Raw genomic sequence first — 26885 nt, forward strand, 5'->3', positions numbered from 1 at the left:
TATGTGGTGTGTGAAAAAACATCATTGGATCCGTTTTGAATTAGTCACCTTCTAATTTTATTGAATGTTCCATTGTTCTTGCATTATGAGACAGGGAGAACAGAATTCGGAGTTTGCCATTTTTGGAGGAGCCTTCTCTAACTAGAATTCAAATGAAGAATTTTTTTCATTTAGGACTTGATCCTATGCCCATTGTACCCCAGAAGTATATTTCAATTGACTTTAATGGGCATTTTCTCAAGCCCTTAAAGAAAAATAATGTATATTTTAGCAATACTGTATGTTCTGACCTTTCACTCTGTGACGCTCTGTACGTCGGGAAACACCCTCCACGCCCATGTTCATCCTTATAATATGATTGTGTGGTATCCAGTGCAAAGTTTGTCATGTCGGGTGTCTTCAGAAGGCTCATGATGTGCTGAGCATTGTTGTTATAGTGATGTTATAGGTTGTAATTTCATGTATATAGTTATGAGGCTGAAAATGTGTCCTCATGGCTTAAAACAAGCCTAGGCAAAACTCTCCAGGAGCAGAGGGGCAGTTCACACCTCTTCAGGGCATGTATGGGACAAACCCAGACCAGCCTCACAGGAACAAAGGACACTGGCCTAGGCAGCAACAAAGGATCCGTTGGACTCTCAAGTGAGTCACCCCCCTTCCTTTGGTCAATTTGGGACTACGATGATGTAATGTTCACTTGACTCTGAAGGGGCGGGGGGCAAAGCCAGGAGGGAATAAAGAACATGGTAAAAGGGAGAGACGTTTGCCATGCTGTCTCTCTTCCACCTACATCTACAGACATCACCACCAAGAGACTGAAGTGATGATGAAAGGGGAGAGCCTGGCTGAGGGGCAACCAGCCAGCCTGTGGTGAGAAGCATCTAAGTTTTTGAGGGCACTGAAAGTGTTAAGATCAGCTTAGAATGCATTTTGCTTTTGTTTCATTTGACCAAATCCGACCTGTTATGCTTTGACTTATAATCACTTAAAATCTATCTTTTGTAGTTAATAAATCTGTTTGTTTATTCTACCTGAAGCAGTGCATTTAGTCTGAAGCGTGTCAGAGACTCCCCTTGGGATAACAAGCCTGGTACATATCAATTTCTTTGTTAAATTGACAAACTCATATAAGCTTGCAGCGTCCAGCGGGCATAACTGGACACTGCAAGACGGAGGTTCCTAGGGTTGTGTCTGGGACCGGAGATGTTGGCTAGTGTCATTCGGTTGCACAATCCAAAGAGCAGCTTACGTGCCATAGAGACTGTGCGTGAACAGCCCAGGAGTGGGGGTTCTCACAGCTGAGCAGGGCAAGGCTGGCTCCCAGAGTCGAGGATTGGAGTGACCTAGCAGATCACTGGTCCAGATAACACCAGGGGAACGTCACACACTCCTACACTCCAAAAGTGAAGGGTTATGGGACTTTCTTGCCCCGTGAAAGGTTCTGGGCTGTTTCTAACACCGTCTCACCTGCAGGAATTCACTCGCTGGCAGCTGGCACTTCTGCTCCATCTCACTGATCAGGGAACTGAAAGAAGATATTTCCTCAGATAGTTTGCCAACATACTCATCCCTCCTCTTTTCAATTTCCTTATTCAGCTCTTCCAACTGGGCCAGCAGGAGTCGCTCTTGTTCGTCCAGAAACTGACGCAGTCGCTGAAATTCAGACACAATCTTCTGCCTCTCAGTTTCCAGCTGTTCCTGAAATGAAGAGATACCAACAGGGAAAGCGCAGGTCAAGGACAGGAACACGGAGTGAGTCATGGGACATTTTATAAAGCCTTATGTGTGCACATGGGAGCATGTCATTGCAACCCCGTAGCATTTAACTCCTGACATTTTATGGAGAACATGCTCTATGCTCAGTAGACAGGTGGTTTTCCAGTGGATTTTGAAGAATCCTAACTGGTGTTTAAAATATGAGTAAAAAGAAAAGGAGTACTTGTGGCACCTTAGAGACTAACCAATTTATTTGAGCATGAGCTTTCGTGAGCTACAGCTCACTTCATCAGATGCATGCATCTGATGAAGTGAGCTGTAGCTCACGAAAGCTCATGCTCAAATAAATTGGTTAGTCTCTAAGGTGCCACAAGTACTCCTTTTCTTTTTGCGAATACAGACTAACACGGCTGTTCCTCTGAAACCTATAAAATATGAGTGTGTCTTGCATTATTAGGATATTCTGTTATCAGTGCCGTCTAGAAAACTAGATCCTTCAGATAACAGAAAGTACAGCAGGTGCGGGATCCAGGACTGGACAGGCAAGGATTACTTCTGGGGAGCAAACAGTAGAACCCAAACTCAGAAACGCTAGACTTGAACTGGGGAACAGATGGTCTCCACAAAATTCACCTAGATGAATAAGGCCATGTTTCTAAAACAGGCTTTAAAATTAGAGCGTCAACAATTGCTCTGATGAGTTTTGAATGCGCAGTTTAGGATACAAACATTTTGTCACATCATAAATCTCCAATTTTAATCCACAGAGGGATTCTGAGCACAAAGTGGGTGGCTGGCAAGACACCTATTTGCATGTTCAAATCTGTGTTTGCAGGGCACTTAGAAACGTGCACATGTGAACGGGACAGAAGCCCACCAATTCATGCTCTTTCTGGAGCACTCTAGCTCCTGATACCCTAGGAGCCAGAAACTTACATCATATTTAGAACCCAAATCTTCTTCATGGCAATGTCTAGCAGCGATATCACTAAGGCCTGTTCCAGAGCTCACCAAAATCAATAGGGGTCTTTCCAATGACTTCAGTAGGATTTGGTTAGGAGTTAAGTGACCATCCTTCTCTGGGGCAGTAGATTTGTCTAGTGGCTGCCCACACTCTTCTGTTGTGGTTATTGTTAGAGGGCTTTCCCTTAACCCCTGCCCCTGGTTCTTTTCACGCAGACAGAAAGCAGAAGACCAAAAGTCTAAAGTGCAGGCAATGCGAGGTTTATTGGGGTTAGTTCCAAGCAAGCATATCCATAGCTGTACACACCAGCAGAGCCTTTACCCCGCGTTCCCCTTCCCAGCCCCAATGCCGCAGAGCCTTCACCCCGTGTCCCCCTTCCCAGCTCTGACACCTCAGAGCCTTTACCCCGTGTCCCCCTTCCCAGCTCTGACACCGCAGAGCCTTGCCTGTGTCCCCCTTCCCCATTCCCCATTCCTCCTTCTTAGCAGGTCCAAATAAACCTGCAGTGCGCGCCCCTAGTCACACCCCTTACAACTTATGGTCATTTTTTGGAGGGTTGTGAGTCTGGGGTCTTCATCCCACCTCTTCTGTATCCCATGGGAGGGATAAGGCCTAAGGTTGTGTACTGGCCAAGGCCAGGCTTTTCTTTGGTTTTTAGTGTTTCTTGTGCCTCCTGCCATTCCCCTTTGCCCCTCCTAACTGGTCGCTTGACCTTGGCTTGAGAGAGGAACCAGGCAGCCTTCCGGTGTGTACTCGTATATTACACACCCACCATACCCTGTAATAGTTTATCTGTTCTTATCTGTTCCCATTAGACTAACAAACCCATCTGGCCAGGCAGAAGCCACACACAGTGTCTTTGTCCTTTGTTCTTCACACACATTAGTAAGGATGTAAGAGTATTAAAAGTCAAACCCAAAATTCTATCTCAGGTTAACAAACAGGTTTATATGCTAACAATTATGGCTGTTGAAAGTAAAGCCAAAAAATGGGAGAGGAATTTGCAAAACATTTTGAAGTTTCAAAGTTGTTTCCATTTTTCAGTGTTCAAAATGGGACAACTTTTAATTTGTGTGAAAAATATGAAATAACTTGAAAAAAATTCACATTTCTGTTTCCCCTTTTTTCTAGAATGTAATAAAATAATGTCCATTTCCACCACCTCTTCAAAAGTTCTCCCATTTTAGAAAAATTGGCAAAAAGAAAAAGGAAACACTAGGAGAAAAAACCTGGAAATTATTCATGTTATTGTACTCAGTGGCAAAAAGGAGCAAAAGGGGAAACAAAGGGATAAAAAACATTTGAAATTTTGAAAAAAATTCAGCTTTTTAAAACCAAAATGAAAACTTCCATTTGAAATGAAAAGAAACATTTTGTTCATTCTGAAATTTCCTGTCAAAAAACTGATTTTTATTTATTTATTTATTTGCAAAAGACAGTTTCCCATGGAAAAAAATTGTTTCCTACTAAATCCCATTTTGCTAAAGGACATTTTTGTAGTTGGTAAATTTCGACCAGCTCTAGTTGAAAGAATAAAGGAGAAACTACCGTTAGCTAAACAAATTACACTCACATTATCAATGGAAATATTTGGATTATTAAAATTCTTTCCTTAATGATCCATTTTCCTGTTTATACTCAATTAAATCAGAACAGTTTTTCTTTACAATGAGAATAAATAAGTAATAAACTTTCATGGAAGGGAAAATGTTTCTCACTATACTTCTTCTGTTAGACTAAGCAGAGCATCAACAATGTCCCTGTGCACATTTGTCTCTGAGTAAGAACGGCACCTACCAGTAGTTCCTGGCTTGTATTTTCCCCACTTGATTTATCTGACAGAATCTCGTCTCTCTCTTTTTTCAAACTCTCCAAACGGCTCTGAATTTTTTCCTAACAAAAGAAAAACTGGATTAGTTTTGGTTGCTTTTGGAGGGTTTTCCCCCATTTTATTTATATTTTCAAGAACATCAAATACATAATAAAATGGGTGCGTGTACTCCTCCCTGATCCTCCCCCTCCTCCCCCCTGGATAACAGGACCTTGGATCTTCATTTTGAAAATATGGTCACCCTACCCCGGCCTCTGCAGATTTCAAGAAATCTGCTGGAATGGGCCAGCCCCACAACCATTGTCCATTCTGTTTGGGGTGGGGGTAGCTCAGTGGTTTGAGCATTGGCCTGCTAAACCCACGGTTGTGAGTTCAATCCTTGAGGGGGGCATTTAGGGATCCAGGGCAAAAATTAGGGATTGGACCTGCTTTGAGCAGGGGGTTGGACTAGATGACCTCCTGAGGTCCCTTCCAACCCTGATATTCTATGATCCTATGAGAAGCAAACCCTGCTCCCCCCACCCTGCAAGGGTTAAAAGGAACCTGTGTGAGCTGGAACTTGTAGAGTTTCCTGCCCCCACGTGGATTTCTCCCTGCACAGGGGATGCCCTTGCTCTCGGGCACGCAAATCATACCGTGCTTTACATATCCTGGTGCTATTAAAGCCATATAGCCCTGCGAGCGTGGGTGTCGTTACACCTGTATAAAAGTGTATAGCCTATTCCTGCATGGAAATGGAAACAAGCATTCCTGGCATCAGGCACCTTTACACCAGTCCAACTTGTATTCACACCCGGGGGCTTTTGCTGATATAACTATTTTGTTTAAAAAAAAAAAAATCCCACCCGTCACCAGCACAGACCAGTACAAAACCTGTATGCAGAGGAGGCCTGAAAAACACGTCTCCACAACGTTCTTCTTGTATAAAATCCCTTCTGCTTTTCTACCTTGTGATTGTAGGAAGCTAGTTTTATTACCTTGCTGGTTTTATATTTCTCAGATGGCTCTGTTCTGATTGCTCGAGGCTGCCTGGGCTGGGATGCCTTCCCAAGGCAAAAATTACCTGGTAATCCAGAGCAGCCTCCTCGAGAGGAAGCACGGGGTGGTCTTTGTGATGGCGGGACTCTCTGCACACCACACAGATGAGGGTTTGATCCACTTCACAGAAGAGTTTCAAAAGCTCCTCGTGTTTTTCACACGCTTCCTTCCCTCAGAGGTCCGGGATGGTTTGGGCTATTTCAACTATGGCCCTCAGCTGCCGGTTAGGCTGGAGTTCCCCTTCCTGGAAGGGGTCCCTGCACTGGGGGCAGGGATAGTGGGGCGAGGTTTTGGACCCCTTGCAGTACTGAGTGATGCAGGCTCGGAAGAAATTGTGTCCACACTTGAGAATCACCGGATCGTTAAAATAAGCCAGGCAAATGGAACAGAGAACAGCCTCTTGGAGCTCTTTGACCCGGCTTGTGGAGGCCATGGCACCTGGAAGAGAGAGGAACGTACTGTAACGTTCACTTGCCCAGCAATGTGTCTATCCCCGGCTGGAGCTGGCCTCCGCCCTTCCTGCAGCCGCCTGCCCTCTGCCTCCTTGCTGGTCTGCTGTGACTGTGTTCGCTGGGGCCTGGGATCCTTCAGGTCTGGAAAGGAGAAAATATAAGGAGATAGGAGAGAGGTATATAAGATAATGATTATATTGAACTCCTACATCTGTACAGATTAGACTTTAAACAAATATTTTCCCATGCAGTCGTAAACAGAGTTAAAAGACCTAGTCGCAATATTATAACAAAAAGACTTCAGAAACAGACTCCAACAAGAGACTGCTGAATTGGAATTAATTTGCAAACTGGATACAATTAACTTAGGCTTGAATAGAGACTGGGAGTGGATGGGTCATTACACGAAGTAAAACTATTTCCCCATGTTTATTCCCCCCCACTGTTCCTCAGACGTTCTTGGCAGCTGCTGGAAATGGCCCACCTTGATTATCACGACAAAAGGTTTTCTTCCCCCGCTCTCCTGCTGGTAATAGCTCATCTTAAGTGATCACTCTGGTTACAGTGCGTATGGTAACACCCATTGTTTCATGTTCTCTGTGTATATAAATCTCCCCACTGTATTTTCCACTGAATGCATCCGATGAAGTGAGCTGTAGCTCACAAAAGCTTATGCTCAGATAAATTGGTTAGTCTCTAAGGTGCCACAAGTCCTCCTTTTCTTTTTGCGAATACCGACTAACACAGCTGCTACTCTGAAACCAAACAGAGTTAAGTAAGTCAAGTCACTGAAGAGATACAAGTACCAGGGGGTAGCCGTGTTAGTCGATATCCACAAAAACAACAAAGAGTCTGGTGGCACCTTAAAGTCTAACAGATTTATTTGGGCATAAGCTTTCTAAAGAAATGTGGGGTTTTTTACCCACAAAAGCTTATGCCCAAATAAATCTGTTAGTCTTTAAGGTGCCACTGGACTCTTTATTGAAGAGATCCAAGCATTTTCTAAATAAAAGAGCCGATCATAAAATCCCTCATGCTGGGCCCACAAAAACATTATAGGGGCCAATAGTATTGGCAGAATTATGCCCAATATATGCCATTATATTTTCCTTCAACCATCATAGTTAGAAATTCCAAAACAAGGATCTGATGTGAACTAGAAATAGATCCGAGTTGCCGTCTTCGTTTGATTGGGACTGGAACTTTGCCAAAGTTCTGGTGTTCTCGAGCTAATCGGATCCATTTCTGATCCAAATGACAGATGTAATTTGATTATTACTGTGTGTTGCAACATTTAAAAACTTCCTACGAGTTATCTAAACAATTAAATTAAAAATCCAGAACTACAGAGTGCCATGTTAAATCAGCTTTTTAGTGTATTTGAAACATTCAGCTACATTCAGTATTACCAACGCCATGCATTCAAAGATCATGAATAAGCCCTAAAAAAAAGAAAAGAAAAGAAAAGAAAAGAAAAGAAAAGAAAAGAAAAGAAAAGAAAAGAAAAGAAAGATTTAAAAAAATATATATATATTTTTTATTTGCCTTCTGGTTGCTGAGCCGTTAGATCACATTTGTGTCGTGTTTTCAGTAGAGCTGGTTGAAACAGAATTTCTGTTCCATGGGAAGTTCTGACATTTCAAAATTTATTTGGATTCTGAATCAGAATTTAAAACATTAAAATTTTCCATTAAATGAAAATGTTGAAAAAAAAAATCATTTGGGGTCAATTTCCTTCCTTTGAAGTTTTTAAGGCCCGGCTTGACAAAGCCCTGGCTGGGATGATTTAGTTGGGAATTATTTGGTCCTGCTTTGAGCAGGGGTTGGGACTAGATGACTTCCTGAGGTCCCTTCCAACCCTGATATTCTATGATTCTATGAATCAACACATTTCATTTTGATGAAATGAAAATGTTTCATTCTGCTTCTGACTTAAAAAAGAAGATAAAATTTCAAAATGAAAAGATGTTTTGACACCAAAACGTGAAGCAATCCATTCTGGAAGGTCAAAAGGAACATTTCAACCTTTTTGACCTGAAACCCAAAAAAGAGTCGTACAAAAAGTGGAAAGTAGGTCAAATTATGAAGGATGAATATAAAAAAACAACACAAGCATGTAGGGATAAAATTAGGAAGGCCAAGGCCCAAAACAAGATTAAACTAGCTCGGGACATGAAGGGGAACAAGAAGACATTTTACAAATACATTAAAAGCAAGAGGAAGACCAAGGACAGAGCAGGCCCATTACACAAGGATGCAGGAAAGACAATAACAGGCAATGCAGCAATGACTGACATGTTCAATGCCTTTTTTGTTTCCATTTTCACAAAAGAGGTTAGCTGTGATCAGACGACTAACATAGAGCCTGGCTACACTTGCAGATGCAGAGGGCTTTGGGTTAAACCCACCCTCGGAGAGCACAGTGAAAGCACTGCCGTGTGTTCACTTAGGCCTGGTCTACACTAGACTTTACTGTCATAGAGCTATGTCGCTCTGGACACCCCGGAGAGATGTAGCCATACTGACCTAACCCCCAGTGTAGACAGCGCTAGGTCGACAGAGGAATTCTTCCATTGACCTACCTGCCGCCTCACAGGGAGGTGGATTACCTCCTATGCCAACGGGACAATTCCTCCCGTCACCCTGGGGAGTGTCTACACTGAAGTACCGGTCTGCTGCTGTAGCATTGTAAGTGTAGACAAGCCCTTAAACAAGTTAGCTGTCTTCAGATTGGCAGGGCCTGAGGAAATACATCCTCGAATACTTAAGGAACTGGCTGAAGAGTTCTCTGAGCCATTAGCAATGATCTTTGAGAACTCATGGAGGACAGGGGAGTTCCCAGAGGACTGGAAAAGGGCAAATATAGTCCTTATCTATAAAAAGGGGAATAAGGACAACCCAAGGAATTATAGGCCAGCCAGTTTAACTTCAGTACCCAGAAAGATAACGGAGCAAATAATCAAACAATCGGTTGGTAAACACCTAGAAGATAATAAGGTGATAAGCAACAGTCAACATGGATTTGTCAAGAACAAATAATGTCAAATTAGCCAAATATCCTTTTTTGACAGGGTAACAAGTCTTGTGGATGGAGGGAAGCAGCAGATAGGCATATCTCAACTTTAGTAAGGTTTTTGATACTGTCTCACATGACCTTCTCATAAGCAAGCTAGGTAAATATAACTTAGACAAACTTACTATAAGGTGGGTTTACGACTGCCTGGGAAACCGAACTCTGAGAATAATTACCAATAGTTCACAGTCAAGCTGGAAGGGCATATTGAGTGGGGTCCTGCAGGGAGGGATCTGTCCTGAGTCCTGGGTCTGCTCAATATCTTCATAATAGATTTGGATAATGGTACAGAGTGCACTTACAAAGTTTGCAGACAATGCCAAGCTGTAGGTACCTCTGGAGTCCCACAACGCAGCGACCCAGCGATGGCGGGAAGAAATGCTATGGAGAGCTGGGTGTGGATGTGGCAAGCGCTGGTTTTCAATCAGCTGCTCTGTGGAGTGGCCCTGCTACACCATGGCAGGGATCCACAGCGTCAGGTGCAGCCACTCCACAGTCTGTCATGGAGCTTCCTCCAGGTGCTAACTCCGACCAAAGGGAGTTTCCAGCCTCCCAAGAGTAACATGAGGCAACATATACGTAGGAAACGCCTGTTTGGTGTGCAAGGTTCAGAATCGGCCCATTTCTGAGAACAATAAAAAGAAACTAAATTCCTCTCTTCTCTGCAGAAGCAGCCAGGGCTGCCGCGAATCCCCCACAACTGCTCCTAGCTGAACTGACTTGTTCGGTGTGCCTAGATTATTTTAAAGGTCCAGTGTCTCTAGATTGTGGGCACCATTTCTGGCAGGCCTGCATCGCTCAGTGCTGGGAGGCGTTGAGTACGAACTCCCACTGTCCTGAGTGCAGAGAAACCTTCTCCCAGAGAAACTTCAAACCAAACAGACAGCTGAGGAATATTGTAGAAGCGTCCAGAATGCTTACGCTGGAGTCAGCAAAAGAACCAGAAGTTGAGACAGTGCGCGAAAAACACCAGAGGGCTTTAGATGTCTTCTGTCAAGAGGATCAAATGCCCATTTGTTTGGCTTGCCATCTGTCCAGAGATCACAGAGAACACACTGCAGTTCCCATAGAGAAGCTGCTGAGGATTAAAAGGTAAGAAATCACGGGACGGTGTAAAAGCTGCAATGGTTGCATGCCGATGAAGTGAGCTGTAGCTCACGAAAGCTTATGCTCAAATAAATTTGTTAGTCTGTTAAGGCCACATCTACACGTCTAGTGTAGACGCGATAAATCAATCCCCGCTCGCTCTGCCGTCGACTCCAGAACTCCACCACGGTGAGAGGCGGAAGCGGAGTTGACGGGGGGGGGGGGGTGGCGGCCGTCGATCCCACGCCGCGAGGATGCAAAGTAAGTGATTCTAAGTCGATCTAAGATACGCTATTCTCGTTGCTGAAGTTGTGTATCTTAGATCGATATCCCCCCCCCCCCAGTATAGACAAGGCCTAAGGTGCCACAAGTTCTCCTTTTCTTTTTGCAGACTTTTTAACCAGAGCCAGGCAGCAGGAGGCAAACAACTCACTTCCATCCTCTGGGCCACTTTGGAACAGAGTGTTCTATTAATAATTAATCCCTTCATTGCACAGAGCAGGCAGTTAAAGGCTGGTTTGGCCGGTGTTTTCCGTAGTACCATGCTGCTCTCCCTTGTATTATATGCATCATTTTTGTCCCCGTGCCACTTTGGAACCAGGTGTTCTGGATGGTTTTAGTAATAAAGCTAATTATCACCCGACAACCTGGGTTAAAGGTCGGTTTGGACAAGTTTCTCATTAGCATTATAGTCTCACCTGAATGTACTGTCTGTATAATAAAGCTGTTGGTTGAAGAGGTGGGTTTGTCAGCGGTTTTCTGTCATATGGCATTATTCTCAGTTGTATCATGCGTGTCGTTTTTGTCCCCTGGGCTGCCTCGGAACTGAGTGTTCTGGGCGGATTTACTGATACAGCCATTTACTGCCTGGAACAATCACTTGCAGGTGGGTTTGGAGGAAGTTGTCTGTATTACTGCATTATTCTCAGTGAGTTGTATTATGTGTATCACTTTGGTCCCCCGAGCACTTTTGGAACCATGTGTTTCAGGTCCTTTTTTGTGTTCAGATAAAAGGTTCTGAGTTAGAAAGGGTTAATAACCGTGTGTAATGAGTCAGTGCTCATTAATAAAACATTGTTCTGAAGTGTCTGTAGCAGTATCCACTGGTTTTTCAACAGTTTTATTTATCGAGATGTGTTTCTGGCATATTTTTGTTCCCTGTGTCTCTTTGGAACCCAGTGTTCTGGGCAGTTTTATTGATAAGGCTAGTTGGAGCTTGGAACGGGCACCTAAGGGTGTCTTCCGCAAAGGTTTTCTGTCGTGTTGTTCCCAGTTAGTTGTATTACGTGTACCAATTAGTTGTATTACGCAGGCCGTGACTGTTTTAGTAAGGCATGCAACAACTCATTTGCACGCCGTAGGCAGTCCAAAATGGCGTCCTCCATGCGGTGTACACATGATCTCGCATGCACTGTGTGTGAGGTCCTGCTGTGTGAAGGACACCATTTTGTCCTATATCGGGGCCAGACAGAATCGTCCCGTGTGTTGGATCCAGCCTGCAGGCCACCAGTTAGACAATGCACAGGCGGTCGGGCACGCAATGCAGACTTGCATTTACAGATGGCATCCCCTGTATGTGAATCATTTTGGTCCCTTGTGCCACCACAGAAAATAAAGCTATTTTTTGCCTGTAACTGGCCCTTGAAGGTGGGTTCAGAAAAGGTTTTCTGTGGGATAGCATTATTCTCAGTTAGTTGTATTATGCGTATCATTTTGGTCCCATGAGCCACTTCAGAATTGTGTGTTGTGGGTCCTTTTTGGAGTTAAAAAAGAGGTTCTGGGCAAGCTCAGGTTAATACCAATGTTTTATTAGTCTGGTCTCATTACTAAAATGTTATTCTTAAGTATCTGCCACAGTATTAACAGGAGTGTCGTATGTAAGACACAAGAGGACGTTGTTCCACCCTTCTTGCCACGGTGAGGCCTCAGCTGGAATATCATGTCCAGTTTTGGGCACCGCACTTTCAGAAGGATGTGGAAAAATTGGAGAGAGTTCAGAGGAGAGCAACAGAAATGATCAGAGGTTTAGAGTGGATGAGCTGTGAGGAAAGGTTGCAATAAATGGGTGTGTTTAGTCTCGAGAAGAGAAGACTCAGGGAGGGCCTGATAACAGTCTTCAGATATGTCTGAGGCTGTTCTACAAAGAGCGGTGATCAGCTGTTCTTCAAGTCCAGTGCGGGTAGAACAAGAAGTTATCGCTTTAATTTGCAACAAGGGAGATTTACATGAGTGGGACGGGGTTCCCGGGGTGCAGCCTGGACGGTGGGACTGCTGAGCCCTCCTAATCCCCAGCCTGGGCTGCCTCTCGCCCTGTGATGCTGATGTCCAGCTACAAGCCTGGCCGGCCCTGCGCTGAGACAGACGCCCACGGGCAGGGACACGCCCAGCTGTGTTACACGACTCCGCTCCCGGCCATTGATGAACCAGCAATAGAAGGCGCCAGCCAGTTCCCCCCAGCTCCAGCCCTGCCCCCCAGAACTGCACCAACTCACGCTGCTCAAGGCTCCCTGGGCAGTGCAAGTTCATTAAGTCGTTTGCCGCTCCCTCCCTGTGGTCAGCCACCCAGTGCGGCTGCTCCCCAGCCAGCCTGGGAAGTGGGAGAGGGGACCCCATGGTAGCCCCCAGGCCTAGGGAGGGTGACAAACCCTAGGAGGAGCAGAGGTGAGGCTGGGAGGGCTTTATTATGGCCTGGGGGCTGCAGGGGACCTGAAGTGAGTGGGGGGCTGATGGGCTGGGGGAGGCTGTATTGATGGTGGGTTCTGAGCAGATAGGGTGAGTGCTGGGAGGGCAGTGGGGTAGGGGTGCTGAACTGATGGGGCAGTGATGATGGGGGCTGAGGGACTGAATTGGGGGGGTTGGATGGGGACAGAACGGATGGGGGGCTGGGGTACAGGATTAATTGCTGGGCAGGAGATGGACAGATGCGGGGGTGAGAACTCCTGCAGCAGGACCCAGAATCACCTTCTCCCGTCATAGAATCATAGAATCATAGAATATAAGGGTTGGAAGGGACCCCAGAAGGTCATCTAGTCCAACCCCCTGCTCGAAGCAGGACCAATTCCCAGTTAAATCATCCCCCGTCCATGGGGGAGAGTGGGCAACACTAATTGTCACTTGCTCACACCCTGGGGAGGGGCCAGGGGAGTTCAAACATCAAGAGACTGACCTGGAAACCACAACAGAATCCTTTTCAAACGTGTCATGATTTTTGGGCCAGTCTCATGAGATTTGATCTCTTGAAGTTGGCAATTCTGTATTAGCCATTGCATAGCTTTGGGGCCAGCGGTGTGGAGTTTGGAAAGTCCCCGATAGACCAGCACAAGACGAGCGGCCATTCAGGAAGCGTGCGGTGTCCTCCCCACACCGCAGCTACAGAGTCATGGGGGGCCAGTGGGGTCTCTATAAAAGCAGTTTTTCTGTTGCTCAGCTGGCTGATCTTTAGGAGGGGGGGGCTCTGCAAGGAGACGGGGTGTGAAGAGTCGCATCTTTGGACAGGGGGACTTTGGATTCCCTGTAATCTGCTGGGAGCCTCCTATGATGCCAGGGTCCCTAATCACATCTGTGGGGAGAGGTGGGTGCAGGTGGGGAAAGATTCCATGGGCCTGATTGTCAGGCCCTTTTATGCTGCTCTGTCAGAGCAAAGGGGCCTTAATGTGCATGGAAACAGTCCCCAGAATATAGCTCCGGTGCAAGGGAGGTCCCCCACCCCGTCCGTGTGAAGTTGGCAGAGGGCCTCTACAGACTCTGCCCCAGGGCTGAGCTCTGCCCCTCATGCTCTGATTCTCTCTCTGCAGCCAGCATGACTCTGGATCCAGACACGGCCCATCCCGACCTCACCGTGTCTGCGGATCGGAGACGTGTGAGATGGGGAGACACACGGCAGGATCTGCCTGACAACCCTGAGAGATGTGACACTGTGCCCTGCGTGCTGGGCTGTGAGGGATTCACCTCGGGCCGACATTACTGGGAGGTGGAGGTGGGGGTGGAGGCGATGGGAGTCTGTGCTGGGGGGGTGGAAGGGACGGATCCGCCCTAACCCTGAGGAGGGGATCTGGGCTGTGCTGTGCAGTGAGGATCAGTCCCGGGCTCTCACGTCCCCTGGGCAGAGCACCCCCTTGTCCCCGAGCCAGGCACCCCGCAGGATCCAGGTTTATCTGGACTAAGATGGGGGGCGGGTGGCGTTTTTCGATGCTGGTCGCGGGGACCCGATCGTCACTTTCCCGCCGGCCGCTTTCGCCGGGGAGAGAATCCGCCCGCTCTTCTGGGTTGGTGTTAGCGTGCGGCTCCTCTAGCCCCCACCCCCCTGATCTCTATGGCCTGGAGGACTCTGCCAGTCCTCCCCCCCGCACAGATGGGGCTGAAGGGGGGGACGCTCTCCCCGTAGCTCTATGGCTGTGGAGGTCTGTGTGAGGCGGCGCTCTAGGCTGGGTCTCTGTGCTCCTTGGAGGCCGACTCTGTGTGGAGTGGGGGGGGTCCCACCAAGGAAGGAGGGACCCCCCCGTGGGAGAGGGGCGCAGTCGAAGGCCAGGGAGAGACCCCTCAACTGGGGCGTGGGGAGAGCAGGGGGGAGGCCGGCTGAAGAGGCTGGGTGGGGGCGGGCGGGGGGAGGACAGACCAGAGGGCAAACCGGGCGTCAGGCGGGGAGAGGTTCCCAGGAGATCAGGAGCAGGTGTTGCCGGGGAAGCAGAGCTGAGCAGGGAGGACCCAGCTGCCCAGACGAGGTTCTGCCCCTTGGCTTGGGGGACAGAGAGGCTGGGGACCAGTCGGGCCCCCCAGGGGTCCACCAATCAGAGCCCAGGACTGGAGTCCTCTGCTACCCTTCGGCTGCTGTTCTAGCAGGCGTGAGCAGGACATGGGGTGGCGGATTCGGACTGACGAGCTCCTAAGCGCCCTGTGGGCCAGCGTGTGAGATCTGCGGTTCCTGACACAGAGGCAAGGGAGGGATCGGACACTGGTCTGTGGGCCAGATGTTTCAGAGGGATTGAGCCTTTCAATATCTGGTGCCGTGAGCTCTCTCCTCAGAACAAACAGCTCAATACCCTGTGGAATCCCGAAGCTCGACCGAGGAATCGTCCCTTTGCCAGCACGCGTGAAAGAATTGAGAGGTTGAAGTGACTGTTCCCATAGCCAGTGTTTATGGCAAAGCTAATACTGGCAGATTGTGTTATAAAGTTTCACTGTTGGGCTAACCGTTGTCAGTTACGGTACAAATTTCACTTTCTTTATGATTAAACGACTGTTGTACGAGTCAGCGTTTCCTGAGGGCCGCAGGGCAGGTGCTGCTTCTTAGAGCTAGGAGAAAAATATTAGGTTTCAGAGTAACAGCCGTGTTAGTCTGTATTCGCAAAAAGAAAAGGAGGACTTGTGGCACCTTAGAGACTAACCAATTTATTTGAGCATGAGCTTTCGTGAGCTACAGAAAGCTCATGCTCAAATAAATTGGTTAGTCTCTAAGGTGCCACAAGTACTCCTTTTCTTTTTGAGAAAAATATTGTCTCTGCCGAATTAATTTTAAAAATATTTAAATGGAAGGAAATTTTAAAAGTGCTGTTTTGTTGGACAATTTGTGTGGAATTTTTCCTTAGTTGAAAAAAATTAAACCAAACTTAACAAAACGTTTCAGTTCAATGGTTGTTATATTCCTCCCCCCCACCCACACTTTTCGCTCTGCCTTTTCTCTCCCTTCCACTGGGAAATGGGTAGGGGGGAGAGGAGAGAAGGAAAAGTGAGCAGACTTCCGCACAATGCCAAGGTTGTTTCACTTTTTCAGAAGCCAAGACTCACAAAAGCATGTTTTGATTCAAAAACTTAAACCATTTGTCCTTTAGTTTAATAAAAAAACTGAAAAATCAAAGGGATGAAAAATTTCCCTCCACAATCTTCGTTTCCCTGGAGAAGCCAGTTTCCCATGAAAGAATTCTAACCAGTACTACTGCCCCTGAAGGCTGAAGTGTGGGATACGTATTCTGCTTCAGGTCTTTACCAGAACGGTTAATTGTGACCAGATGCTTAATATTAACACGGGGAAAGGATCTCAAACAAAAACAGCGAATGAACAGATTATAGAATATTTAGATAAGTCAAATACATCTACGTTTGTGGGTCCTGAAGAATTTTCACCCTAGGAACCAGCTGAAGCCATCTTGGAACCCTTAAGAAGTATCCTCAAGAATGTATGGAGGATTGGTTAGGTCCCAGAGGACTGGAGAAAGGCACTATGTTTACCTATCTGAAAAAAGGAAGATCAAGGGAATTAGAGAGCAGCCAGCCTAATTTCAATTCGCAGAAAGATACTGGAACAAATTATTACATGCTCAGTTTGTTCAAACCTAGAAGATAATAGGGTTATAAGAAACAGACAGCGTGGGTTTGTCATGAACAGATCATGCCAAACAATCTGATTTACTTCTTTGACAGCATAACCAGCCCAGTGGATGGCAGAAAGCACCAGGTGTGTTATATCTAGACTTTATTAAAGCTTTTGACACAGTTCCACATGACAGTCTCATAAGCAAAGGAAATATGGTTGACGTGACATTACCATAAGGTGGGTGAACAACTGTGTGAAAAACTGTTCTCAAAGAGAAGTTATCAATGGTTTGCTGTCAAATGGGAGGACATATTGAGTGGGGTCCCATAGGGCTCTGTCCTAGGTCTGGTACTATTCCATATTTTCATTAATGACTTGGATAATGGAGAGGGACCTTGGAGAGGAGAAGATGATTATAAAATGAGAAGATGACACCAAGATGGGATAGGTGGCAAGCACTTGGGAGGACAAGATTAGAATTCAAAACAACGTTTACAAATTGGAGAATTGGTCTGAAATCAACAAGATGAAATTCAATGAAGACAAGTGCAAAACGTTATATTTAGGAGGGAAAAATCAAATGCACAAACACAAAATGAGGAATCACTAGCTAGGCAGCAGAACTGCAGAAAAGGATCCGGGGCTTATGGAGGATCACAAATGACATATGAGTCAACACTGTGATGCTGTTGCGAAAAAGGCAAATTCCATTCTTGGATGTACTAACGGGAGTGTTGGGTGTAGGATGCAGGAGATGATTTTTCCACCCTATATGGCACTAGGGAGGCCTCGTCTGGAGTACTGTATCCAATTCTGGGCACCACACTTTAAGAAAGATGTGAACAAATTGGAGAGAGTCCAGACAAGAGCAGCACAAATGGTGGGAGGCTGAGCACACAAGACCTGTGAGGAAAGGTTGAAAAACTGGGCATGTTTAGTCTAGAGAAGAAAAGGCTGAGTGGGGACATGATGGTCTGCAAATATGCTTAAGGCTGCTGCAGAGAGGACAGTGATCAATTGTTACCCACGTCCAGCCAGGGTAGGACAAGAAGTGATGGGCTCAGTGTGCAGCAAGCGAGATTGGGGTTAGACCTTAGGAGAAACTTTCTAACTCTAAGGCTAGTTAAGCATCAAACTGGTTACCTAGGGAGGTTGTGGAATCCCAATTATTGGAGGTTTTTAAGATCAGGTTGGACCAACACCTCTCAGGGATGTTCGAGGTTTACTTGGTCCTCTCTCAGTGCAGGGGGAAAGACTAGAGGACCTCTCGAGATCCCTTCCAGCCCGACATCACTTTGATCCTCCAGTCACACCTTAAGCAAGACTAATTTAGGCTTATCTTGATTTAAATTAAATGGATCCCTTACCAAATTAAGTTATAATGATATAAAACACTTGGACCAAGTCCCAAAATCGATGTAAGCCATGTGTAAACCAATGTAATGTCTACACTATCGCTGTAAGTCGACCTACGCTATGCAATTCCAGCTACATGAATAACCTAGCTGGAGTCAATGTATTTTAGGTCGAGTTACTGCGGGGTCTACACCATGGGGGGTCGATGGGAGAAAATCTCCCATCGACTTACCTTACTCTTCTTATCCAGGGTAGAGAACAGGGGTCGACTGCAGAGCGATCTACAGTCGATTTGGCGGGTCTTTACTAGATTTGGCGGGTCTTTACTAGACTCGCTAAATTGACCGCCAGCTGGTCGATCTCAGAGCGTGGATCTGGGCTCTAGTGTTGACCTGCCGTTAGTGTCTACAAATGGGTTTACACTTCTGTGAGCGGGGTCTGACTGAATGCTGCCCTGACAGCTAGCTGGGAGGAGAAGAGAAGAGTGTGTGTTTATGTAAATACAGTTTGCTCCTGCTCTGATTACATATTCAGCAGATACAGCGGTGTTAAAGTGATCAACTTTGGCTGGTGTTGGGTACAAATCACCTTAGTACTGAATGCAGGGTAGTGAAATATGGTTACCAAGGTTGTAATTATTGTAGGAATACAGGAAAGCAGGACTGTGCTTAACCTGTCCCAAATGAGAGGCCACCCGCAGTTGAAAGAACATCGTTAAGCCAGGGGCTCGAATGTCAGAGCCCTGTGAAAGGAAAAGGGATGGGGACAAGTATCCTCAGTCAGGAGGCTGCAGACCCTCATCAAGGGTCCTTCCTAGATGGGTTAACCTGTGACCTAGTTTGGTTTCCGTGGCGCCTGGAATACACTGAGCCAGTAGATTACGTGGCCCCTTCTCTGTCATCCCACAACTCTTCCTCACACCGCCTCGTTCGGGGCTGCCAATAGGCAGACCATGGGCCAAATCCGGACCACCAGACACTTTTGAACGGACCATGAAATCTGTTTATTTACTTATGAGTATCATTCTTGTTATGGCGGCATGGAAAACGTTTCTGTGGAGTCTGGACCTTGACTGTACCTGAAAATTTGGACCTTGACAACAATAACTGACTACCCCGGCCTAGTTCTTCTGCACCCCTCTCCCAGCACCCCGGGCCCATCTGAGTCTGTTTCTCCCCCGTTCCTTAGAGAATCCCGGCCATGGATCCCAGTTTCCCCTCCTCCCAGCTCTTCAGGGACGCTCAGGGTGGGGTGGGCAGGCCGCTGTGCATTGCAAGAAGCAGGTGATGGGGCCAGCTGCGGGAGCACAGCCGCCCAGGCTGGCCACAAGCTGGAAGAGCAGCATTACTATAAAACCCCGTTCTGCACGGGGATCTCCGTCTGGAGGGTGAGCTGGGCAGGGAGCGGCCCCTGGGGGCTCTCCACAGCAGCAGAGATGTCTGGGTGTTGGGGAGGGGTGGGAGGGTTTAGCGTGGCTGTGAATGGCATTTATCAGCTTTAATTCTAAGTTAACGAGCTGTGCGGGCAGCATGATGGTTGGTGCAAGGGATACATGACAGGCCGATAATTAACAACAGCTAATCCCAGCTGAGTGGCAGGGGCTGGAGCCGGCGTCTGAAATGGGACACATCAGCATGGGAAATCCAGGACTGCTGGGCCGGGCTCCTATGGGGTGTGTCTCTTCTTCCAGTCACTTGTTTATCTCTTTCCCCTCCACCTGGAATCAAAGTCCACCGGGTAAGTGTATCAGGGCAGGCAAAAGGCCCTTAGTCCTCCACTGTGTGTCTCACCACGCCCAGCCCAGCTGCGGGCATAGGCTCAGCTCAAAGTCTGTGCTGAGCAGGAAAAGGCTCCGGCACCATTTAGAAACCAAGACGTGTCATGAGGATAATGGCAGATTTGGGGCCAGAGCAGAGCCCGTCGGCCGAGCCCTAGAAGAGAGGAAGGAATCGGGGAGATTTTAGGGTCCTTCTGTGGATCCCCCAAACCCGGTAAGCAGGTGACCTTGTCTCAGGGTCTCTCTCTCTGTTCCTGCCTCTCGTTCCCTCTCCTACATGGAAAAGGATGAAGTCCAGGGCCCAGTGAAGTCAGTGGAAAAATGCCCAGGATTTCACCCAAGGTCTTCACAGAGCGGGCCGAGGCGCTGGCTTTAGGAGATGGGAATTGGGCAGGGGGGTTGTTCAGGGAAATGTTGCTTATTTTCCATATTAAATGGGCCCCCTCGGGGTTTGGGGTGAGTCTCTGAGCCAGTGGTGACCCTTTATCAGCCACCCATGATCCCCCAACCCCACCAACTGCCCCCACGGCTGAGTTGTTTCTTGTTCCCTGTGGGAGCTTGTGGGAGGCCCCTCTGCTGCGTCCGACACCAGGTATGGAATGAGCTGTCTCCACTTCCCAAATCGTGAGCCTCAAGGAAGAACAGACAGAGCCGCGTTTCTCACACTGGGGGTCCCAGCCCAAAAGGCAGTTGCATGACGATTGTAGGGGGGTCGCAAGAGCAGTGGCTGAAAATTGGGTGCCCAGCTCTGAAGGCAGCGCCGCGGCCAGCAGCAGCGCAGAAGTAAGGGTAACATGGTATGGGGGGGGGGTCGTCACTTTTTGAGGGGGGTGTTGTCACAGCCTGGAATATTTTCAAAGCGGGTCCCTGGAAAAAAAGTTTGAGAATCTCTGAGATAGAAGATGATGTGAAGGAGGAGGACTCTCGTTTGGGGCGGGAGGTTAGTTATTTCAGGCACAATTAACCGATCAACAATAACGACTAGAGGGCAGAGTTAAGGTTGTGTTGGTGTCTTGCATTGTGTGTTTGCAAACTTTCCAATGTTTGTTTCTGTAAGGGTAGGATTATTTGCTGTTTTCAGTTGTTCTAAGCAGGGTGACACAAAGGGCAGAGTTAAGGTTGTTCGGGTGAGTTTGTCAAGCCTGATAGGGGTTGCTGTTACGTGTTTGGGATTGAGGTGGAGCCGGTAGTATCATGTGGATCAGACTCTCTGGCCCTATCTAGTAAGAACATTTCTCAGGATCAGGATGATGAAGGCCCAGGGTCCAAGGAAAGGGTGGGGATCGGTAGCCATGATGATGACAGCCTTCATCTGTTCTTCTGTATTTTCCCCTGAAGTCTCTCTCTTCGAGGACCCAAAAAGGGAGTGATGGGAGGAGTAGCCCATCCCCTCATTATTTTGTCCACCCATTAGGCCTAATATCCGACCCACCAATTTTGGTTCATTAATTTCCGGACCCATGTTTTCTCATTTACCAAGCAGTATTTTAACAGCATCCTTGAATTATATCAGGGTTCCTTTTTGTTTGGACTAACGCCTGTCTTTCTGTCTCTCCTTCGTACCTTTTCCTTTCAGCATTTCTTATTATAGTAACATCTTATGGACTTTCGCATACGAATTACAGTTGAGCTCACAGTGAGGGTTAATTTCAGGCCCACTGATCACAAGAGAACTCCGCATTTCGCAACCTTTCTTCCACCTGCTCTGCTCAAGGAGGACAGGACAGCGACTCCCTTCCCCAAACCCACCTGCTTTAGAGACCCCTCACCCCCTTAAACCCACTGCTGCTGGCTTTAAAGCTGCAGCCCTCCACCACCACTAGTGGCCCAGCCTTTCAGAGACCCATCCACGGGGGATGTGTGTATTTAGGCCCCTTTGCTAAACGGCAGGTGTTGAGGAAGCTGAGGAGGGAATGCAGGTGACATAGCTAGCAGGGAAACGCGTGTAGGTGGTGGGGCGGAGAGGGGTTCAGGCAGCAGAGACGCACGTACGGGGATATAGAAAGTTTCAGACCACATGGGAGGAGGACAGAAGGCGAAGAACAGAAGGAGACACAGTGGGATGTGATGTTCTCAAACAAGTGACCACGCTTGTGGCAGGGGTGTCAGACTCCTTCAGAGCACAGGGCCGGGTTCCCTCTCGGGCTGTGATCCATGGGCTGGGGTGTAAATTCTGGACCACACCCCCCCCACAACGCACAGCGGGGCTCCCACTCCCACTCAATGGCAGGACGTGGCCTTTAGGTAATAGATTTTGACGGGCTGGTGGTCCCCTACCCAACCTGCTGGCTTCTGTGAATCAGGATCATCCTTAGGATTTACGGGGCCCTACGCAGTATTATTAAACTGGTGCCGGTCTGCGTGTGAGAGAGACAGTGTGTGTGTGTGTGTGTGTTAGGGAAGTGTGAGAGACAGTGAGCACTTTAAGTCCCCCCCCACTGACTCGCGTGGAAGTTTCGCTCCTCCAGGCAGGGTCCAGGGAGGGATTCTGCTCCGGGCCGCCGCGCTGCCAGTGGCCGGCCGCGCCGTTCTGGGCTCCCCGGGGCTGGGGCCGCAGAGCCGGCCGGCTGAGGAGCGAGGGAGGGAGGGGGCTGGGATGGGGTTGGGGAGAAGCCCCCCTGCCCAGCGCAGGGGAGGGGCCAGAGAAGAGAGGAGACCAGTTGTGACAAAGTTCCTGCGCTACCTTGGTGGGTCTTGCGCTTATTGGCGGATTTGCTGGCCTTGGAGCTTCACGGCCGCCCTCAGCTTGGCCGTTCTTCTGAACCCACAGTCCAGGTCGACTCCTCCTGTGTCTGACCAGGAGTTGGGAGGATTTGGAGGGAACCCGGGCCCGCCCTCTACTCCGGGTCCCAGCCCAGGGCCCTGTGGGATGCAGCTGTCTAGAGTGCCTCCTGGAACAGCTGTGTGACAGCTACAGCTCCCTGGGCTACTTCCCCATGGCCTCCTCCCAACCCCTTCTTTATCCTCACCACAGGACCTTCCTCCTGGTGTCTGATAATGCTTGTACTCCTCAGTCCTCCAACAGTCTGCGTTTTCACTCTCAGCTCCTCTTGTGCCTCTTGCTCCCAGCTCCTCACACGCGCACCACAAACTGAAGTGAGCTCCTTTTTAAACCCAGGTGCCCCGATTAGCCTGCCTTAATCGATTCTAGCAGCTTCTTGATTGGCTGCAGGTGTTCTAATCAGCCTGTCTGTCTTAATTGTCTCCAGAAGGTTCCTGGTTGTTCTGGAACCTTCCCTGTTACCTTGCCAAGGGAAAAGGGACCTACTTAGTCTGGGGCTAATATATCTGCCTTCTATTACTCTCCTGTCGCTTGACCCTTTGACCACACTCATGTCCCTGTTATTTCATTAGTTGTCCCCCGGATTTATTTGGTATCCAGGTCCTGTGGATCCCCCTCTTAGGCTGGGGGGGGGATCCTTTAGTAGTGGACAGGCTTCGCCCGCCCACTTCCCGGATCCCAATAGGATTACCCTCCTGTAGCCATCTGGCCCGACCCTGTCACATCAGCCACAGCCAGCGAGGGGAAAAGGTGCCCCAAATTTTCAGGTGCCCCATGCAGCCGCGTGTGCTGCGTATGCCTAGGGATGGCCCTGTTGTGAATCAAAGTCTCGGGGATCTGGCTCTCCCCGTTCATTGTATAGGAGCCCAGGCGCCGAACTCAGGTGCGGTGAATGGCAGGGATCTGCCAGACACCGGAAAGTCAGGCGTGATGACACTCAGCGTCACGGCGCCTCGTTCCTTTGGTGCCTCCGCTCCCAAACCCTGCACAAGCTGAATATGTCCTGCAGCCACCTACACGCAGAGCGAAGGCTGGATCAGCCCCGGGCTGCATGTTGGACACCCTGCCTGGTGCCATTAAGGACAGAAATACTTCTCTCCTGTGTCTGCTCCATGAGCCATTGCCTGGGGCTGTGACCTGAAATCTACAGCTCGGGGAGACTCCAGACTCACCCCCCTAACCAGCCCTAATGTTCTCCTGTTTTCTTCTCAGGACCTGCTGGAGCAGGGCAGGAGAGAAGCTGAGCGGAGCCCTTGGGAGGAGGACGCCCCAGAAGGACCGAACTGAATCCATGCGACCTGCCTCTGCTCCGCCCTGGGAACTTGGTGGAAGCTGCAATCCCAGGGGGATGCAACGGATGAGCTGAGAACCCGTTTCAGCCCCGCTCTGCAGGAGTCCGACCTAGAGCCCCACTCAGGGCAACACAAAACCAAACTGTGACCCGGAGCTCGGGCCCGTGGTGCGGGTGCGTCTCCATGGACAGAGAGGGGAGAAGACGGGAGGAACGGGCAACTCACCAATGGGGCCGTGGATCGGCCTTCAGCCGGGTCCAACCCAAAGTCTGTGAGTGGGATAAGTTGCACATCACAGCGCAGAGTGACTCTCCAGCAGGAAGCATCCAAATCCCGGAGAAGCTGCTTCCACTGAGTCCAGCAGGGAGCCCTCGTGTGTGGGGGCAGCCCCAGGATGGCCGACCGCAGCGAGGGGGCAGAGCTGACGCTCACCTCAGGGGAGGAGGAGTGTGAGATGCGTGTGTGTGACACCGATGGGGAGCCCCGGGGCAACGTCGCTGAGCCCATGGGGGACGTGTATCTGGCCAGGTTATGCGCCCGCCCCCAGGCGCTGAGCATGGAGACCCTGCAGGGAGCGCGGGACGGACTGGAGCGAAGCGGGGAGCTGGGCAAGGAGCTGGGCAGCTGCCTGGACCTCGCCCTGGAGAGGTTCTGCCGGGAGCCCCCGTGCGTGCAGGGGAACGCCAGGATGACGTTGAGTTGGGCCGGGGGGAGCCTGGAGTTCCTGTCGGGGGATGGAGGTTACACAATCTCTGTTTTCTATCATAAAGGAAATCCCTATTATTATCTCCATATTAAGGATCTCCCCGGGCACTTGTATGTGGCCTGGTTACGTTCCCGCAAGGAACGGCTCAGTTCTAACAGTCTGCTGGCGTTGTTCACAGGGCTGCGTTTCTCTCAGGGGGACACTGCTGCGCTGAGGGTCTGCTTTCACAGAGCCTGGGAGGGCTTCAGACGGGAGCCCCGGTGCGTGCAGGACAACGCCAGGCTGCTGATCCGGTGGGGAAGGGAGGAGCTCGTGTTCATCTCCGGCCAGGGGCAGTGTGAGATCTCCGTGCTCCTCGCCGATGGGGAACCCCAGTATCACGTCACAGAGCTGGGAGGGAACAAGCCAGTGACTTGGTCACACGCCAGCCCAGAGCCGCTGAGCGTCGCAAACCTGGCGAGGGTGCGGGACAGACTGGGGCGCTGGGGGGCGCTGGGCAAGGAGCTGAGCAGCTGCTTTGGGGAGGCCATTGTGCAGTTCAGACGGGAGCCCCGGTGCGTGCAGGAGAACGCCAGGCTGCTGATCCGGTGGGGCAGGGAGAAGCTGGAGTTTGTCTCCGGCCAGGGGCAGTGTGAGATCTCGGTGCTCCTCGCCGATGGGGAACCCCAGTATCACATCACAGAGCTGGGAAGGGACAGGCCAGTGACTTGGTCACACGCCAGCCCTGAGCCGCTGAGCGTTGCAGACCTAGTGAGGGTGCGGGACAGACTGGGGCGCTGGGGGGCGCTGGGTGAGGAGCTGAGCAGCTGCTTTGGGGAGGCCATTTCCCAGTTCAGCCAGGAGCCCCGCTGTGTGCAGGGGAACGCCAGGATGAGGATCAGGTCTGATGGAGGGACCCTGGAGCTCCTGTCAGGGGAGGGGCAGTGTGAGATCTCCGTGTGCTGTAGGGACGGGAGACCCCAGTACAAGGTTGGGGAGCTCTCCGTGCACATGTACCTGGCTCGGTTATTTGCCCGCCCAGAACCACTGAGTGCTGACGGCCTGCAGAGAGTGTTGAGAAAATTGGGGTCCTGTCAGGAAGACACCGGTATCCTAAGAGCCTGTATTTCCCACGCCTTGGACCAATTCGTTCAGGAGCCCTGGTGCGTGCAGGAGAACGCCAGGCTGCTGATCCGGTGGGGTGGGGAGGAACTGGAGTTAGTGTCTGGCCAGGGGCAGTGTGAGATCTCCGTGCTCCTCGCCGATGGGGAACCCCAGTATCGCATCACAGAGCTGGGAGGGGACAGGCCAGTGACTTGGTCACACGCCAGCCCAGAGCCGCTGAGCGTCGCAGACCTAGCGAGGGTGCGGGACAGACTGGGGCGCTGGGGGCGGCTGGGCAAGGAGCTGAGTGTCTGCTTTGGGGAGGCCATTTCCCGGTTCAGCCGGGAGCCCCCGTGGGTGCAAGGGAACGCCAGGATGGGGATCTGCTGGGACAGGAATAGACTGGAGTTCCTGTCAGGAGAGGGGCAGTGTGAGATCTCTCTGCGATATAGGCACGGGAGAGCCCAGTACGAGGTTGGGGAGCTCCCAGGGCACATAAACCTGGCTCGGTTACACACCCTACCAGAGCCAGAGCACGAACCCCCTGAGACGCCGCATGATTGAAATCGGACCGTATGTCTTTGCTGCTAACACTGTTGAACCATTGCACCAAAGCCTGTAAGAAGTGCATCATGTAAGGAATCAAGGGAAATTTACTATCAAGTGTGATTCTCCTGTTCATAGACCTGTATCATCCTTGTCCCCGAAGTGATAAATATTGACTCTCTACTGGCATCCTACCCGCGTGCTGTATTCCTGAGCAACACCCGCAGGGCAGTTACACCCAGTTTACACCCAGTTATGACCCAGTTTACACCCAGGCTACCAGCCACTTTGAATGGACAGTTCAAGTTGATGGCCCATTAAAGAGAACATTTATTTCGGGTTACCATATTTCAACAATCAAAACAGAGGACATGGGGGGGGGGAGCCCCGCCCTAAACCCACCCTAGCCCTGCCCCCACCCGGTCCCCATCCACTCCCTCCCACTTCCCGCCCCCTGACTGCCCGCCTCAGAACCCACAACCCCCCCCAGCTCCTTGTCCCCTGACTGCCCCCTCCTGGGACCCCCACACCCTAACTGCCCCCCAGGACCCCACCCCCTACCTATGCCTCCCCGTTCCTTGTCCCCTGACTGCCCCCTCCCGGGACCCCCCCACCCTAACTGCCCCCCTAGGACCCTACCCCCTACCTGTCTCCTGACTGCCCCAACCCTTATCCACACCCCTGCCCCCAGACAGACCCCCAGGACTCCCATGCCCCATCCAACCGCTCCCCACCCCCTGACAGGACCCCCAGAACTCCTGACCCATCCAACCCCCCGCTCCCTGTCCCTTGACTGCCCCCCAGGACTCCCCTTACCAACTTCCCCTTTCCCCTGTGGGTGCTTGACCCCCGCTTCTGCCCCTGGCCCTGCCC

At 49.8% G+C, this 26885-nt stretch overlaps 2 protein-coding genes and 1 pseudogene across 3 annotated transcripts; 2 read left to right on the forward strand and 1 right to left on the reverse strand.

The window, feature by feature from the left end:
- Nucleotides 1–33: 33 nt before the first annotated feature.
- Nucleotides 34–8298, reverse strand: LOC125621275 (E3 ubiquitin-protein ligase TRIM15-like). The gene is made up of 4 exons (XM_075119115.1): nucleotides 8250–8298; nucleotides 6009–6142; nucleotides 4478–4573; nucleotides 34–1698 (listed from the first exon to the last, which is right to left on the reverse strand). Exons 1-4 carry the CDS (start codon nucleotides 8296–8298, stop codon nucleotides 1453–1455), a joined length of 525 nt encoding a protein of 174 aa, XP_074975216.1. The 3' UTR covers nucleotides 34–1452.
- Nucleotides 8299–9970: 1672 nt separating this feature from the next.
- LOC125621408 (zinc finger protein RFP-like) lies at nucleotides 9971–14692 on the forward strand (annotated as a pseudogene).
- LOC142069160 (uncharacterized) lies at nucleotides 10908–26201 on the forward strand. Of its 2 annotated transcripts, none has more exons than XM_075119599.1 (2): nucleotides 10908–11046; nucleotides 23598–26201. In XM_075119599.1, exon 2 carries the CDS (start codon nucleotides 24072–24074, stop codon nucleotides 26028–26030), a length of 1959 nt encoding a protein of 652 aa, XP_074975700.1. In that variant the 5' UTR covers nucleotides 10908–11046; nucleotides 23598–24071; the 3' UTR covers nucleotides 26031–26201. The 2 variants fall into 2 exon arrangements, with proteins under 2 accessions (XP_074975700.1, XP_074975701.1); XM_075119600.1 differs by lacking the exon at nucleotides 10908–11046 and adding an exon at nucleotides 19310–19817.
- The last annotated feature ends 684 nt before the right edge of the window (nucleotides 26202–26885 follow it).

This window comes from Caretta caretta, chromosome 14, assembly GCF_965140235.1.
Source record: "Caretta caretta isolate rCarCar2 chromosome 14, rCarCar1.hap1, whole genome shotgun sequence".
In the NCBI taxonomy this organism is placed as follows: domain Eukaryota; kingdom Metazoa; phylum Chordata; order Testudines; family Cheloniidae; genus Caretta; species Caretta caretta.